Source organism: Corvus cornix, chromosome 14, assembly GCF_000738735.6.
Source record: "Corvus cornix cornix isolate S_Up_H32 chromosome 14, ASM73873v5, whole genome shotgun sequence".
Lineage (NCBI taxonomy): Eukaryota > Metazoa > Chordata > Aves > Passeriformes > Corvidae > Corvus > Corvus cornix.
In genome coordinates, this window is record NC_046344.1 from 16,258,994 (window position 1) to 16,277,173 (window position 18,180).

Consider the following 18,180-nt stretch of genomic DNA (forward strand, 5'->3'; position numbering starts at 1 on the left):
TGATCTTCTCACAATTCATCTAAGGTCATTTTAACCAACAAAAGACACAAAGAGCTTTCTATCTCTAATTTGATGAGGTTTAGTTAAAATAAGGCACAAATCCAAAAATTTGAGATTAACATGGATGTTTCAAATCAATGCAATGTTTATACAGGAAAGGCAGTTCTGTACAGACAAAGTGGTAAGGAGCACTACAAGCACAATAGCAGGGGAAGAGGGGAAGAATTGTTGGTGTGATGAAAGAAATCTTTGGTTAGATCATTTCTGATCAATAAAAATTAAATCTTTTTTCTAATGTAAAAAAGACCATAACAGGTAATTTGGGAAGTCACATAAAAATGTGCAATGTCTCTCCAGAAAAGCAGATGATGGGAAGGACTGGGTGGAAGAGCATATTTCTCTGTTCACCTTAACAGTAGTGTCCCTCTTATTCTATCAAGTTAATTCTTGCTGCTATAAGTGGACTCAAGATATAAAATCAGCAATTTTTAAAATTACAAACTTCTAGATTATCAATCCACCCAATAATATCACCTGAAAAATTGTAGTCCAGATACAAGCTTACATTAGGGTCATCCCCAAAATTCTATCACAGCTAAAGAAATCCCCTCTTTTTCTTCTTCACTGTATGCAAGCTGGGCCCAAACCAGAGAGCTGCCATAGAGGGGCTGCCTGACAGACACCAAACACAGGGTTCACTGCTCATTTTTGCACGTAGTAATGTGTACTACCCACTCCTACATCCTTCATGAAGGACAAAGGATTTATTACTTGGACAGGGAGAACTCCATGTAAAACAAGATAAAACAAATAAAAAAGACCATACTGTGCCCTCAGTCTGGTTTTTCTTTTGGTCTGGAGGTTGGAGGCCTGTTTCAGGAATTGCTTCACATACAAAAAGTCTTGGTTCACTCTGGTCCCAGAAATGGCAAGCAGGGATGTGACTGTGCAATTCTGGATACTCCACTACAGACCTACCAAGAGACAAGAAAAAGTGTAGAAAGGGAGACAAAGTAATTCCAGCCCATTCAGTGCATGAGTGTAAATAAAGCTCTGGCCAAGGGATCACTCTCAGGTGATACTCAGTTATTTATACTCTGCATTAAAATATTAACCAGATACATTTTCCTGACTCCTAACATTTTACACGTGGCAACGACACTTTTAGTTTGGTCTGTTACACTGACAATGGTGACAGGACATAAAGCACTTCGGTAGAAAAAGAGTTGGTACTGCCTATAAAAATAGGCACCCAAAATCTGCCTCCCCTGAGATTGCAGGTTCCACAGCAACACTTGAAGATCCTTCAAACAAGGTACCTCAGTGTCTGCTGCTGTAACACAGGGGCTACCTCAGCTCTGTCTCTAAACCATGGAATTGTTAAGATTGGAAGGGCCCTCTAAAATCACCAAGTCCAGCCATGCACCCAGCACCACCACCATGTTCTCCACTAAACCATGTCCCAAAGTGCCACATGCACACATTTTTTGAACACTTCCCAGGATGGTGATTCCACCACTTCCATGGCCAGCCTGTTCCCAATGCCTGACAACTCTCCCTGAAGAAATTTTTTTCCAGTACCCAATCTAAACCTTCCCGGGCACAACTTGAGGCCATTTCCACTCATTTTATTGATTATTACCTGGAAGAAGAGACCAACCACCACCTGGCTACTGCATGTCAAGAATTCAGAGGCACCATGGAACAGCACATTAAGCACAAGGACTTCCCCTGCAGCCTTGGGAAAGCCAGTCTCTGACAGCAGTTTAAATAATAACATCTTATTGCCTCCTTTGGGCATTTCAATACTATTTCAGTGCCGGCCATGTCAAGACTCCAGACATACAGAATCACACTATTTTAGCAATGGCTTAGTATTCCTTCTTCTGAAAAACATCAAATTATTTAAAAGAGAAACCAAAGACACCATTAAAGTATTTTCTCAGTTGCTGTCACCACTGAAGGGTGGACTTTGTGGGGAGGATTGGAGTAGGGCTAAAGAGCAAACTGAAAGAGACATTCAAAGAGGTGCAGAAACACCCTAAGTCCTCTCCCTGACAAGGAATTCAAAATCAGTAAATTGCAAACTGAAAAACAGAATTTGTGTAAAAAACCTGGGAGTGTTTAGGTTTTGCCTCAGGAAGAGGGAAGGAGAAGCAGAAGAGGTGTAGATTATTATCATTTTCTGCTGAGTTTACTCACTCTAATTTGAAGATCCTTTAAAAGGAAGCACAGGTAAATGGATTATTCACACAGACACTAACACTCAAACAGTGAAACAACATTCCTGGCTTGGGTCGGCCTCTGTTGGGCTACACAAGATACTGCACTAGGAAACAACTTCCTCATTTACCCTTGACTACACTGCTGCATAACTAACCAGGATGTAGGACTCCAAATTTGCATTGGCCTTAGTTTTTGATAAGCTGGGTAGTTTCTTCTGGTTTCCAATTGTAAGGAGAGTAATTCCTTTTTTTTCTTGCTTGTAATACCCATAGAAGATAGCAGCTAAAAAAGCAATCCACCTGTTCCAATGATGGTTTTTCTTCAGAAAAATACAGTCAGAAAAATTATTGTAAAACCACATGGGAATTTGTACCCTAATATTCCACCATATTTTCACAAGCACTCCTACTTCACTGCATCGTACAGCTAGGATTTCTAATTCACTTCCCACAGAACAGTCTGCATGAACAGAAAGGCGTCAGTTCTAAATAGACATCTCATGAGATTTTACCCACACAAACTCAATTTTATTATACTTAAAAAATACATTTTTTCCTACGAGGACCTTCAGAATGTCCTCTTTTCAGTTCCTATTACGTAAACTCTTCAAGGAAGGGGAGCTTTCCAAGATTTTTCTTTATTTAAAGGCGTGGATCCTGATTCCAGTCATGTAATATCTCTGTATAAAAGCCCCTACACCAAATCATCCTCTCCTCAGAGATCTCTTTAGCTAGATGTGGCTTCCAAATTGCTAATAACTCTCCCTGCATTTCTCTTCTATGAATTTGTCCAATATCTCCATGATATCTTCCATATCTTCATCTTCTCTACTTCCTTTGCAAGGAGCTCCTTGGCATGTTGGCTGAAGAACCACCTCCTGCTTATTTTGAGCTTGCTTTCTGGGACCTTCATTTGACACTCCCTAGCTCGTGCTATTGGAATAGACAGGAATGCAACTTGATGGACATACAACTCACCAGTGTTAATTAGTTATTTAGAAATAATTAAATTCATACAAGCTCCTTCACAAGGCAGAGGAATGTCAGAATCAAAGTGTGCTTGTCTCCACAGGGCAGATTTCCATCTTAAATCCACCATTAATGCTTCTTGAAGTAAAAGCTCCTTACTTGCCAATGCCTTGTCCAGCAGAAAGGTTGTCTCTACCATCTCCCTGTTCAGCCTTGAAATCAAAGAGCATAACTTTGTCCATTTCAACATCATAGAAACAGATCTTGGAATCGATGTTCCCATCTGCCTACAAGAAAGGAAAACAAAGGTTGCTGGAGCATGCAGTCAAGAGGAACAATAGATACGTTTATCCCATCTGCTTCATGCTCTAAGCTTTCTTTGCTGGTAATCACACAAGGTCATTCTTACTAAGAAATACCAGAAGATTCCTGGCTGTTTTTCTATTCCAACAAGTCAGCCTTGGATTTCTTTGAAATGTTACAAAGCAGCTTTTGTAACTAAAATATTCCTTCCTTTTCTGTATTGTTCCCAACACAGTACAAAGCCTTAAGAGACCTTAATTAATTCCGGAACATGACACTTCATTACATGACTCAATACACTGCCCAGGCCAGGTAGGTTTATTTCTGAGAAGTGAATCTTGCGTCCTCAGTAATCTTGAACCACACCAGTCTATGAACCGATGGACAAGTCCCAGACAGTGAGTGAAGAGCTGTGCCTCACCCTGCTGACAAGGATGCTGACTTTGCTGCCATTAGCATTGCACTTCACAGATGCAATGTCTCCGCAGCCAGGGAGCAGCTTGGATAAACTCTTGCTGTTGCAGTGCACTTTTGCCTCTCTGTGAGAAGGAATAAACTTCAATTATATGGTGGCAAGAAACTGGCAATATGCATCAGCCAAAACATTTAGCAAATTATGGATAAGACTTTTAAAAGCAAACTATTTTGACTGCATGACACCACTGCCCCAGACTCCCGCTTCCTCTCCAGATGATTGCTGCCACTGCCTTTCTTTCAGGAATACGTTAACGGACACTCTTTCCTCAATGAATCAGCAAGAATAAACTTCAATGCTTCTATAGGATTCCAAAAACATGGCTATCCAGCAGGAACATCTGGCCAGAATTCTGAATTCAGAGGCCTGCTTTTCCTACAGAAGTAAGTTGAACAGTACCATGAATGTTGAATAGAGCCCATCACAAAAGAGTTCTGTGTATGGAAAGCATATTGTGGAGCAGAAGTAAAGAAATGTCATTGGCGGGGCGTATTTATATTTTATTATCTCAAAAGAATCTTATTGCTGGTATAGATACAAACCCAGTAATCAGTCAGCAATAATGAGGACAAATCTCATGAAACAAAAGAATGCAGAAAAAAGAAGTGACAGTAATTTGAAGTGACAGCAATTTAGACCTATAATACAATCTCATGAAAAAAAAATCTTTGAGTCTATAAAAATAACATTTGTCCTAAGCCAACTATGGTGCCCTGAAATTAAAGAGTGTCATAATTTGAGAAGGGGTATTTTCAGTACCAAACACAAAAATTTATCAGAGAGTGCATGAGTCAAGCTATTTTTTCTCACTATCAAACATCATAATCCAATATTTATGCTAGTTACAACCTGCCCAAATCTAATAACCTTCAAACTGTGTCCCAGGTGGAATGTGTGTCATCCCAACCCAGGTAGTTTCCAGTGGGCAACTAATTAGACTTTAGCATTCCTCTGGTGACAGCATGCAAAGAAGAACAGAATCTGTTCACTCTTCAGGTTTTCCAGCTTTTCAAAATTACATTTGTCATTAGCAGCTAAATTTTCAAAAGGAACATCATGTCACTATCTTTTTCATGTTTGTCAGTATGGGAGTACAGCAAAGTTTGAACAAAGTCAGGTAAACTTCTTTCTTAACCTAAACAGGAGGAAGAACAGAGTCTCCACAGTTCTAGGTTCACTTTCTCCACAGATTCACTGAAACTAGTTTGCTGATTTATGAGGAGATACAAGACCTAGTTTTCTTTATTTCAACTCTTTTGAGATTTGAGTCTTGTTCAAGTTATCAGAAGAAATGTGGGACATCCTTGGCTTGATCTTCCATAAATTCTCCACACACTTTTAAATGCACTTAAATATCCCTCAAGGTATTCTCTTTTTAAAATAATCATCATCATCATGGTGATGACCATCAGTCCATGACTTGCCTAATTGTTCTTCCCTTGCTTTGGAAATAAACCATCAGTTCACACAGGCTGCATGTATTGCCTCAAGTCAAAGGGATTGCTGCATTTCATCAAATCAAAACCAGCTAAAGATTCTCCACAAAATACATGCTTAACTATAAACAGATTATTTTAAAAGCCTTATTAATACCTGCGTGAGAGATCAAAGATTTTCAAGTGAGCCAGATCAGTTCCCACAGCCAGGAAATTCCCACAGACATCCAGGAGGCAAGGATTCCCCTCTGCTTCAGAGAACACCAGCAGCTGCTTAACTGTGCCCTGGGAAGAAATGTGTAACACTAGGTTTGTGTGGCCACAGCCTCACTAAAAGGGACTTATTTTGTCACCAAATTGAGTCATGAACTGCTGAACTTCTGTGTTAGATGAATCACTCCGAGCAAATTGGAGAAATATGCACACACAAATGTAATCTGGGCTTCAGGTACACATATAACCTCAAAAAAAGTCTAAATTTAAAGGCATCCTTCTGCAATAATTTTCTCTTTAGTAACACAGCCTTCACCAAGTGAAAGAGACATAGAAATATCAAGTCCCTGAAGGTTCCTAAATACATAGCTATAAAAACAAATACATTATATTTATGTGATGAATCACACACATTCTAAAATATAATATTTACTTCCTAAATAAAACGATGTATTATAGAACTCTGACAATTAGATTTCTTGGTTTGGTTCTCACAAACCAGCAGAGGCTGCAAAGGTTCACACAAAATGTGCAAGTGGTATTTTTCATTATCTTGAAAGAATATTCAATATTATCATCTTCCTGAAAGTAATATATGCATTTCAACCTGAATGCAATTTAGATTGTCTTAAAAGTCTGTAAATACTTATTAGTTACACTGCAGTAGTGTTCAGAGTGGCAGACTTTTTAAAGAACACAAAATGTCAAAGATCTTTCTGCTGAAATACTGAAAATATTTCTTATTTTGAGTATTGTATTATGACAAGGTAGAGTTAGTAGATTTAGAAAGATCATGCACTTAACTTTTAAGATCTAACACCAATCTTTGAAAACAATAAGGCCTATTTGTCCCTTCATGGTTTTCTCAGTCCTTACCTGCCAGGTGCGGACCTGGATCTGATATGGCTCCACTGTGTACAGATTTTCTCCATGCACAGACAGAACTGGAGAGTCACAAAGGAAAGAGCCTGGAACAATCACAACAAAGCAATCATTACAATAAATATGTCCTGTAAAAAGAAAAGAAGTAACTTAAAGCACTTGCTGGGGTTTTAGGAGTTCCCCTTCTATTTTCTTTTTCTCTTAAAGAATTTTCCGCATACACGTTGCCAGGGGGACAAATTACTGGGTGCTTAAGAAAAACAAAAGACCTGGCCCCAGGGGGAGGGGTCCATCTGGCTACTCTTTTTCACCTGGGCTTGTGGGCTGTGAGTTCCTGGCGTTTGGACGGAGAGGGAGGCTGGAAGGAATTCGTCAGCACTGGAGACTTCTGCTTTTCCGGCTGCCTTCATTCTACCAGCGAGACCCCGGGTTCCCAAGCCCGCCTTCCCTGCCCCGCTGGCAGCCGGGCTGCGGCCGCCCTGCCCCTGCCGTTGCTCCGAGCCTTCGCTACGCTGTAGCCCTGCTGGCCCTGCCTGCCGAAACCTCCGGGGGTTCCCACCGCAGCTCCGGAGTTTGGATACATCTCGTCTGCCACCCGGGATTTGTGCTCGTCCCTGCCGCTCCAGCCTGCCGCTCCAGCCTGCTGTTCCCGAGGATCCAGCCAGACACCGGGATCGGCTGCCCAGGGGTTTGTGAAGCCTTTGTTCCATCCCTTCCCGGGATCCCAGGCCACCGGTGCCGCGTGCTCCCCGAGCTCGCTCCGGAGCGCCCCCTGCAGCCGCGGGGGAACCATCGCACCTGCCCTGCTCACCGGGAGCCGCCAGCGCCCCTGCCGGCTGCGAGCGGAACTGCACCCGAGGGGAAAGGGCCTGACAGCCGAGAAGGCTGGGTTTGTGATTGTTTGCTGTTACTGCCATAGTTATTGTTGTTTGTTTGACTTGTTATACACATATAGATATATATTAGTAAAGAACTGTTATTCCTGTTCCTCATACCTTTGCCTGAAAGCCCCTTAATTTCAAAATTATAATAACTCGGAGGGAAGGGGGTTGCAATTTTTTTTCTTCCATGTCAAGGGAGACTCCTGCCTTCCTTGGCAGACACCTGTCTTTCAAACCAAGACAGCACTCAATTTCCACTATCTTGCACCAAATCCCTTTTTCCATCTTTTTCCATCTGTCAGTCACTATTGAAACCTGAATGAATATCAGTCACTATTACTCCTTGGTGTTTCAGCCTTCTTCCATTCTGCCACTACATTTAAAAGCTGGAGCTCCCACTGTAAACAAGTGTTGGTACACTCTGTCCATTGAAACAAGTGAGAGAGGAAAGGCAAAGAGTTGATATGGGGAGTGAAAGAAAGAAAAAAAAAACCAGTTCAGTGTGAGGTTCTGTAAGAGAATTCACTTTTCCCTTCATTGAACTGCTACTGAAGAGGGATAACAGAATCTCTGTCAGAACAGTGGCTCTGCAATAACTTCAGAAGTGATGTAGATTGTTGGGACCTTGGTGGTAATAAAGGAATGATTCAGCTTGGAAAAGTTATAAAATATGTCAGTAAATACAGACAAGCAGGAAACACTTAATGGTTCTTAAAAGACAAATCTCAAGATTTAGAATGGGATTGATGGAATTCTGCATCACTTATTTCTCAAGGCAGAAATATCAAGGGAGAATTAATCATTTAAAAAGATAATTTACTCTACTTGGCACTATATATAGCAATTTATGGGACAACTTCTCCTGAGAGCTGGGACAAAAAGCCTCCTTCCCAGATCCTATGTAAGTGCTATGTAACCTTGATTACACTTTCTCTCAAGAGAAGTGGAAAAGCCTTCAATAGCCATTGCCATGTCTTATGTGTAAAGGCAACAGGAGCCACAGCTACAAAAGCAGGAAAAAATTGCTTTTCTTGATCAACATCAATGGTGTACTTAACATAAAAAGAAGTAGTTCTAGCCTCATATCATGTTTTGTGCAAGGCTCTGTATAATGTAATTTTGCTACATCAGATAAAAGTTTTTCTCAAGCCCTGCGGGTTTTTTCCATTCTAGAAGAAGATGTCCCTGCTCATGGCAGGGGGGTTGGAACAAGACGCGCTTTAAAGTCCCTTCCAACCCAAACTATTCTGTGATTCTATGATTACAGTGCATCAGCTACCATGAATGAACATATAATTGTGGAAGAAAATAAGCATTCCAACTCTGACCAATAAGTCCTACCTGCACTTCTGAAGGTATCTCCTGAGCACTCAAAGACAGCCACTTGCTTCCCATTCCAGAATACTACAGCATCCTAAAACAAACAAAACACCAAATAAATATATACATTCAGATCCTTTTAGAAACATACAGGAGTTCATGCAATAACACAGCAAGAATTCCCCTACAATAGCCACCAGTTACTAGTTCCTCTGGACATTGGGTTTGAAGGCTTTCAGCAGTCCAGAAGTTCTCTGGGTTCTGGTGAGCACCCTAGAGAATTCCTGAGTCCCTGCTCTATCTTAAAAAAAACCAGCTTCACTACAGCACCTTTGCTACTGTCACAACAATACTTTCATAGCTTTCACACTAAGCTGAATATTAAAAAAAAGGCTTCTCTTAAAGACTTAGGAAGTTTGGTCTCTATAAACCTAACTAGGCAACTGATTTGGAAAATAAAAGAAGAATAAAAAACAAACCAATTAACCTTAGTAGCAAAGACTCCATTAGCATTCATATCAACACGAAGGCTGTGAGTGGTTCCTGCGCTGAAGGTCGTCACATTGAAGAGGTTGGGAGACACCTGTACCACGGCCACCTGCTGATGAAAATGTGCCAACATGGCCTGCTCACTGAGGATCACCACAGAGCTGATGTTGTTCACTGCCAGCAGGTTTTTTCGGGACCCCCACTGTACACAATGGGAAAAGAAAAACCACACAATTTCTTGAACTGTCACAGCAATGTCCCAAGGGGAAAGACTGAATAAATATTTTTATAAATACACAAAGTCCTACTGTCTAAATACAAACTACAGGGAATGACTGGGAAATATTACAGATTCAAACTATTATGCTGGTTACCCGGTGTCCTGGTTTAAAAGACATGTGTCTGCCAAGGAAGGTCGGAACCTTCCTGGAACGGAAAGATGGCCCCCTCCCTCCAATTGTCATAACTTCAAAAATACAGGGCTTCCAGGCAAAAATATGGGAAAAGGAATAACAGTTCTTTACTAGTAAAAAATATATATATAAAACAGAACAAACAAAAAACAACAGCCAAGAAAAAAATGTAAGTTTTCCCAGCTGTTAAGCAATTTCCACTTTGGTGTAGTTACGGCTACAAGTGAGGCAGAGGGGCTGCTCTGATGTGAGCCCTGAGACTCCCCAGGGGTTAATGGTGGCCTCAGGAAGACAACAAAGGGGAAGCAATTCCTTTGAGAAAACCTAACCCACAAAGTATCCACTCCAAATTTTTTTTTCCATACATGCTACATTGAACTTAGACTTTTAAACTATAGACATACATACATTATCCTAATTATATATGTATATACATGCAGATATGGATACAGGCACAATGTCATAAACAGTTCACCCCAAAATAAGGTCCCATTGAGGTAATCATGTTTCTCCATCTTTCTGCACCACCCACCAAGTGCAACCATATCCTTGAGCAAAGACAACCCAACAAATGGGTTTTTCTTTGCTTGAGGCAGAATTAACCCAAACAGTCTTTCCTAGCATACCTCTCATATGCACCACTGGAACCTTATCCCTGTCTGTTGTACGCAGGGGTTTGGACTGGGCAGGGCCATCTTGGATAGTGGAACCTCTGTTGTTAACTAACTGTGTAGCCTTTGTTAAACGCTAATCCCACTGCTTGAAGGTCCTACCTCCCATTGCCTTCAATGTTGTCTTTAATAGTCCATTGCACTGCTCAACCTTCCCAGCTGCTGGTGCATGGTAAGGGATATGGTACACCCGCTCAATGCCATGTTCTCTAGCTCAGGTGTTTATAAGGCCGTTCTTGAAATGAGTCCCATTGTCAGACTCATTTCTCTTGGGGATACCATGGCTCCAAAGGACTTGTTTTTCAAGGCCCAGGATGGTGTTCCGGGCCGTAGTGTGAGGCACAGGGTAGGTCTCCAGCCATCCTGTGGTGGCTTCTACCATTGTGAGCCCATAGCACTTGCCTTGGTGGGTTTGAGGCAGTGTGATGTAATCAATCTGCCAGACCTCCCCATACTTGTATTTGGATCATCGCCCACCATACCACAGGGGCTTCACCCGCTTGGCCTGCTTGATCGCAGCGCATGTCTCACAATCATGGATCACCTGGGAGATACTGTCCATGGTTAGATCCACGCCTTGGTCTTGTATCCACTTATAAGTGGCATCTCTGCCCTGATGGCCTGAGGCATCATGGGCCCATCAAGATAGAAACAACTCTCCCTTGTGTTGCCAGTCCAAATCTATCTCTGACACCTCTGTCTTTGCAGCCTGATCTACCCGTTCCTTGTTTCGGTGTTCCTCATTAGCCCTACTCTTGGGGACATGGGCATCCACATGACAGACTTTCGCAGTCAGTTTCTCTATTCAAGTGGCAATGTCTTGCCATTCTTCAGCAGCCCAGATAGGTTTTCCTCTACACTGCCAATTGGCCTTTTTCCACCTTTCCAGCCACCCCCACAGAGCATTTGCCACTATCCAAGAGTCAGTGTAGAGGTAAGTCTTTGGCCACTTCTCTCATTCAGCAGTGTTCAGGGCCAACTGGACAGCTTTGAATTGTGCAAACTGGCTTGATCCACATTCTTCTTTGTAGCTTCTGTAACTTGTCATGTGGAGCTCCATACAGCTGCTTTCCACTTTCAGTTCGTCCCTACAATGTGACAGGAACCATCAGTGAAAAGAGTGTAGCGCATTTCTTATGTTGGCAGTTGGATGTATGGTGGAGCTACCTCAGCACATGTCCCCTGTTCCTGCTCATCTTCATCAGTGAGACCAAAGCTTTCACCTTCAGACCAATTCGTAGTTATTTCCAAATCCCTGGGTGATTTGACTTTCCAGTACAGGTGCGCTGTGTAATCAAGGCAATCCACTTACTCCATGTGGCGTCAGTGGTGTGATGGGTAGAGAGAACCTTTCCCTTGAACATCCACCCCAGCACCAGTAGTCAGAGTGCCAGGAGATGTTGTGCCTCTGTGCCAGTCACCTCAGAGGCAGCCTGAACTCCTTCATAGGCTACCAGAATCTCCTCTCTTGGGGTGTAGTTGGCTTCAGACCCTCTGTAGCTTCGGCTCCAGAATCCCAGTGGTCGGCTCCAAGTCTCCCCAGGCACCTTCTGCCAGAGGCTCCAGGACAGACCATTGGTCCCGGCTGCAGAGTAGAGCACGTTCTTCACCTCTGGTCCTGTCCTGACTGGGCCCAGGGCTACCACATGAGCAGTCCCCAGCTTGATCTAGGCGAAGGCTTGTTGCTATTCAGGGCCCCAGTGGAAATTGTTCTTCTTTTGGGTAACCAGGTAGAGAGGGCTCACGATCTGGCTGTACTTGGGAATGTGCATTCTCCAGAAACCTATGGCACCTAGGAAAGCTTGTGTTTCTTTCTTGCTGGTCAGCGGAGACATCACTGTGATCTTGTTGATGACCTTGGTGGGTATCTGGTGCTATCCATCTTGCCACTTTACCGCCAGGAACTGGAACTCTCAGGCAGGTCCCTTGATCTTACTCTTTTTGATGACAAAACCAGCTTCCAGGAGAATCTGGATGATCTTTTCTCCTTTCTCAAAGACTTCTGCCGCCGTGTTCCCCCACACAATGATGTCATCAATGTATTGCAGATGTTCTGGAGCCTCATCCTTTTCCAGTGCAGCCTGACAGATGGTGGGACTGTGCTTCCACCCCTGGGGCAATTGGTTCCAGGTGTACTGCACGCCCCTCCAGGTGAAGGCAAACTGGGGCCTGCACTCTGCTGCCAGAGGAATGGAGAAAAATGCATTGCCAATGTCAATGGTGGCGTACCACTTCACTCCTTCGGACTCCAGCTCATACTGGAGCTCCAACAGGTCTGTCACAGCAGCGCTCAGTGATGGTGTGACTTCATTCAATAGTCCACTCTCAATCTCCAACGATAGTCCACTCTCAATCTCCACTTCCCACCCAACTTGCGCACGGACCAAATGGGTCCAAAGGCTGAGTGGGCCTTGCTGAACACTCCTTGGATCTCTAGCTCATGGATCATCTTGTGAATGGGGATCACGGCATCTTGATTTATGTCGTACGGCCCGGTGATGCACTGTTGAAGTGGCAGTCAGTACTTGCTGTTCTTCTACCTTCAAAAGTCCTACCACAGAAGGATTTTCTGACAGTTCAGGCAAGGTGTTTAGCTGCTTAATTCTTTCTGTCTCCACAGCAGCAATTCCAAAAGCCCATCAATGTCCTCTTGGGTCTTGGAAGCATCCGTTCCTAAGGCAGTCAACGCCCAGGATACATGGGGCATCTGGGCCAGTTACAATGGGGTGCTTCTACCAGTCCTTCCCAGTCAAGCTCACTCCAGCTTCCAACACCCTCAGCTCTTGAGAACGCCCTGTCACCCCAGAAATGGAGACTGTTTCTGACCCCACACATCCCGATGGCATTAACATACATTGAGCACCAGTGTCAACCAGATCCTTGTATTCTTGTGGGTTTGACGTGCCAGGCCACCGGATCCACACAGTCCAGTAGATACAGTCATCCCCCAGTGCCCCTACCTGGCTAGAGGCAGGACCCCCCTAATACTGGTCCTTGTCAATACATATGCGAGGTACCTTCCAGTGGGTCAGATCCTTGCCCACAGGAAACTGGCACTGCACTCCCTCTCACCAACTTCCCTTTTCCTTTCTCTTTCAGTTCTTGTATTTGGGCTGCCAGGACACAGGTAGGTTTCCTGTCCCACCATCTCATGTCTTCTCCACGGTCAAGTAGGAAATACCACAAGTCAGTTTGTGTGGCATACCAGCTCTCTGTCTGGAGGGCATCTGGCTCTGACTTCAAAGACTCTGGTTTGCACTGGTGCCACAGGTAAACATCTCTCCCTAATCTCCTCTCTGAGTTTATTATCATCCTTGAGACTCTCAACCAGTGTCTCTACAGCAGAGATGTGGGTCTGCATCAGGCCTTGGACCATGCTCTTGTAATTCCTAAGATTGCTTGCTACAGAGCCCATTGTCTCTTGGTTCCCCTTGAGATGCATGTTTGCCATTAAACTGGAGTGTTCAGATCACCCCTGATGTGCAAGGCTCCACCACATTTGCACTGGGCACCTGACCTTGTTAGGGTCATTATCATGTTGCCCACCCCTTCCAAAAAGTATCTCCAACACTGCCTTTTCTCTCAGGCATTGGATCCTTCCTCCATGGTCTTCCACGGTTTTTTATGATGGTGCTCCTGCAGTCTGTCCATATAAACAAATCTTTCTCTTGCACTTGCTAGAAGCTGCTCCCAGAAAGAAAAGGGTCCTGGCTCCCTCACAAACACTTGCTCAATGGCCACATCCTAGGCCAAGGATCCCAAAAACCTTGCTTTGGTACCATCAAGTTCCATGCCTATACCAAATAAGGTCCCAAACTCGAATCAACCAAGCCAAAAAAGCCTCGCCCTCCCCATCATGTAATGTCTTTTCACAGACTGCAGAGACTGTCAAACAGCAGGGATGATCAGTGATGATCAGTGATGAGTCAGTGATGATCTCAGGCTCCAGCTCCTCCCCTGCTTGTGAGGGCCCTGGTACCTCATCATCATTAGCTGAGCGCACTGAATTGGTGTTATACTTCCTCTTTTGCAAAGGGGCGATTGCTGCTCGCTGTGGCTGCCCTTGTGGTTTAGCTGGAACCTGGACGGTTATAATGTCTGTTTGTTCCACTGCTGCACTATCCACCTCTGGATATCCTATGGCTATCCCCTGGATATCCACCTCTGCTGCACTATTCCCTCTGACTGCAGGTGGTTCTGCTGGGCAGTGTCCCCCACCTCTGTGGCAGGTTTTGGGGCAGTTAGACAAGGTAACCTCACCCTGTCTCTGAATGGTGGATGGACCTTACTGAATAAACACAGCAAAAACATATTAAAGAAAGTATATGATATCTTTAACTTCTAGGGGGAATTTTAACTCTTCAGAAGCTGTTGTAGGCCCAAAGAAGTGGGTGAAGGACTGGGAGAAAATTCCCCCTGTGTTGCTTCCTCACAATGGACACCATTATTAAGGAAACCCCGAAGATACGAACTTAGTCTGTGATAGTTAAATAGCCTTGTGCCCACATTCCAGAAGAAGTTTACAAGGACTGAATTCCTCACCTTATTGACCCATTCTACAAACTGGGTAACAGCCACAATGGCCTTAGTTATAGGACCCATGTTTAAATAATGACCTGCAAACAGGAAAAACATAGCCATGATCATATGCCAACCAAACCAGGGTAGGCTAGACCACATGGTGCTGCCTAACAAGGTTTCTATATCTGGTACACAAATGGGTTAACCAGGAACTGTTATTCTCTTTTCAGCCTTTCTTCTCGATGCCCTTGGGCCGCACATTGGTCACCAATTAATGTCCTGGTTTAAAAGACATGCGTCTGCCAAGGAAGGTGGGAACCTTCCTGGAATGGAAAGATGGCCCCCTCCCTCCAAATTATTATAACTTCAAAAATACAGGGCTTCCAGGCAAAAATATGGGAAAATAATAACAAGAATAACAGTTCTTTACTAGAAAATATATATATATAAAACAGAACAAACAAAAAACAACGAAAAACCCCAATAACTGAAGTTTTCCCAGCCGTTCAGCAATTTCCCCTTTGGTGTAGTGATGGCCACAGCTGGCAGGGGGCAGTGTTGGGCGAGGCAGAGGGGCTGCAGCGGCTCCCCCCGGCTCCAGGGAATGCTCCGCTGTGAGCCCTCAGCCTCCCCAGGGGTCAGCGGCAGCCTTGGGGAGAGAGAGAAGGGGGCAGTTTGGTTTCCCTGGACTCTCACATGTCCGGTGCAGTATCGTGGTGATGGCAGCTGCTGAGGTTACAGTTAGCCAGCAGCTGGAACCCTGATTCTGGAGAGATGGCGGTGGAGGGCCTGGTTTTCTCCTGAAACCCCCACTCAGGTGGTGAAGGTCTCCTGGCAATGGTGAGTGCTGAAAAGTCCCTGTCAACCGGCAGCTCCTGCAAGCAGAAGGCTTACCAACAGGCAGCAAGGAGAATTTCACAGCAGCACTGAGCCCCTGGGCAGGAGAAGTCCAGCACTAAAAAGCAAACCCGTCTCCCCTCCAAGCAGGGCAAAAAACTGCACTAGCCCCAGCTAAGAGACTGTCAAAAAACCCCCATTCCCCTCCCCCAAAACCATTTCATTGGTATATCAAGGTACTTGGCCATTCCTTTTGTCTCTTAATCTCTGCCATTTTACCTAGGAAGCTGCCCCCCTTGCACCTCATTGACAACAAATGGGAAGAAACTCCTTTGAGAAAACCACTAACACCCAGCTACTCAGACTCCCTTAGTCTAAGTAGAAGAGCAGTTTTTCAACTTACTTTTTTTTCCTAAGATGATATTTCACCACCTTACATTTACTGCTGCAGGAGAGCATCACATATTTGAAGGGTTTAGTAATGTAGAGGGATTCCTTGTGGAACAGGGGCATATGATACCCCAGGACAGTCTGGGCAACCCAGGGCTGCTAGGGAAGAACCCCTGAAGGGGCCTCAGGCTGCAGACAGGCTTAAAAGACACCTGGCAGCAGGCAGCCTTGAAAATCCTTAGCAAAGTTACACACTGGTTGGCTCCCCTGCTGCTTAGAGACTGCCCTGTGAGAATAGGGTGTGAATCTTTGTAAAGTAGATATAAGTTGGTGTAAGTAAACAATAAAGCAGAGAACGATGCTCAAATCGTATCGGTGCTCGTGTCGTTACTCTGGCTGGCTCCCCTGCACTCGGAACCCCCCCGCTAAACCTGGCGCCCGAACAGGGACCTGAGTGATTTTTTTTTTTTTTTCTTCACTTAAATGCGGTGTGTTTTTCGCTTAAATGCGTTTTCACTGAAATGCAGCAAGACTCCGAGTCATCGCATCGGTGTTGGAGCCTGTGGGAGCCGGATGTGAGAAGGGTGTCAAAGCAGAGTGGCGCCGGAGACCGGAGCTCGCGCAGCCGAGCGAGCCCCGCAGGTAAGAAGCTATGGAGTACGAGGCTGGAACTCGCCTCCTAGCCAGTATCCTCTCTAAGAGAGGCGAGACTGTGAAAGATCGAAATCTTAATGCCCTCGTTACATGGGCCCAGGAACAAGGATTTTTGAAATACACTTTGCTTTTTTTTTCGACCGAAGCGTGGTGGGAAGTTGCGAACAAACTGTGGCTGTCCATGATTGAGGGTGGAAAGGAAGGTAGAGAAGCTAAACTCTCGGATTAACTTGGAGAGCCGTGACAAACACCCTCGCAGAAATGAAAGCAGAGAGGAAGGTGGCCGCTGTGGCCATGGAAACTTCAGGGGATGGCGGCTCTGGGAAGGAAACAGACGGGGGTCTTATGGAGCAGCGGCCGGAGACCAGGGTGGAGTCCAGTGTTGCACGATTCTTTGGGCTGCCTGTAGGTAGACCAATGAGGGGTACAGCAGCACCTGTACGCTCGCTGCAGGAGTTGCTGGACCCGGCAGGGAAGGAAGTTACCCCTCCGAAGTCTGAGGGAGAAATGGCTGCAAAGGCGGAAGCGCAGGCTCCCGACCCTGGGGGTGGGGCGCAGGCGAGCAAAGGAGAAACGAGCGGTCCTAGCTCCCAGCTGAAAGCGGCAGCGCGCAACCCCCCTCTGCCGGACAGCGGATCATCGTCCAACGGCGAAGCAGCCTCTATGGCTTTGTTGCCCGCAGAGGCAGAGGCAGAGGCAGAGGCAGAGGCAGAGGCAGAGGCAGAGGCAGAGCCAGCCAGGGCTGCTGGGGGTCAGCCCCAAGAGGAGGAGAACCACCGAGAGATGATGCATGAAGTAATCAAGAAACTTGCTGAATTATCTACACGTCAGGACGCGCTGGAGTCTAAGGCTTGCAAAACCACACCATCAGCACCGTGGTGTCCTGTGGACCCACCGGTCAAGACAGCCACCAGAACTCCTACGTTCCCGTCAGCAGAACTGGGCACAGTGCCTATGGCCCCTCCCTTCCTGTGAAGGGAGATGCAGCCATCGCCTCCATCAGCCCCAACAGTGAGGACTGATCCATTGCGAAGGAGATGGAATGGAGTTATCCATGACGCAATCATTGAAGGTGACTGGCATGCCGTAGATGCCCTCGCCTGTCCTGTACTGATACAAGGGGACACTGCAAAGTGGGAACCCCATGACTGGAAGCTCTTGCAGCAAGCAAAGCAAACGGTCACCACGCACGGCCTACGGTCTGAAGCTATGTGGAGCATCCTGCAGTTTATCTTTACAGCAGATGTCCTGTGTCCTAATGATTGCATCAACATCGCACAATTGTTGTTAACCCCTTCACAGCTCCTGCTCTGGGAGAGAACATGGAAGCGGCTAGCACAAGAAGCTAGCAAACACCAAGGTGATACACAAGACCCACTGTATGCACTCCAAGCTGACATGCTAACTGGGAGCAGAGCTTATGGAGTGACAGTGACACAGCTGACCATGCCCACAATTATTCATCAGCCGTCACAGACTCTTGCCCACACAGCCTTGTTGT

The 18,180-nt window shown here is 45.2% G+C and overlaps 1 protein-coding gene across 4 annotated transcripts in view; it reads right to left on the reverse strand.

Annotated features, from left to right (window-relative positions):
- The window catches only part of IFT140 (intraflagellar transport 140), a 106,199-nt gene that overhangs the window by 49,230 nt on the left and 38,789 nt on the right, over positions 1-18,180 (reverse strand). For all 4 annotated transcript variants that reach the window (XM_039560502.1, XM_039560500.1, XM_039560501.1 and 1 more), the window contains 7 exons: positions 9,192-9,395; positions 8,726-8,798; positions 6,498-6,589; positions 5,566-5,693; positions 3,919-4,036; positions 3,354-3,481; positions 827-974 (listed from right to left, as the gene is read on the reverse strand). In XM_039560502.1, the coding sequence (XP_039416436.1) occupies positions 827-974; positions 3,354-3,481; positions 3,919-4,036; positions 5,566-5,693; positions 6,498-6,589; positions 8,726-8,798; positions 9,192-9,395 (891 nt within the window). The remainder of the gene's footprint in view (positions 1-826; positions 975-3,353; positions 3,482-3,918; positions 4,037-5,565; positions 5,694-6,497; positions 6,590-8,725; positions 8,799-9,191; positions 9,396-18,180) is intronic.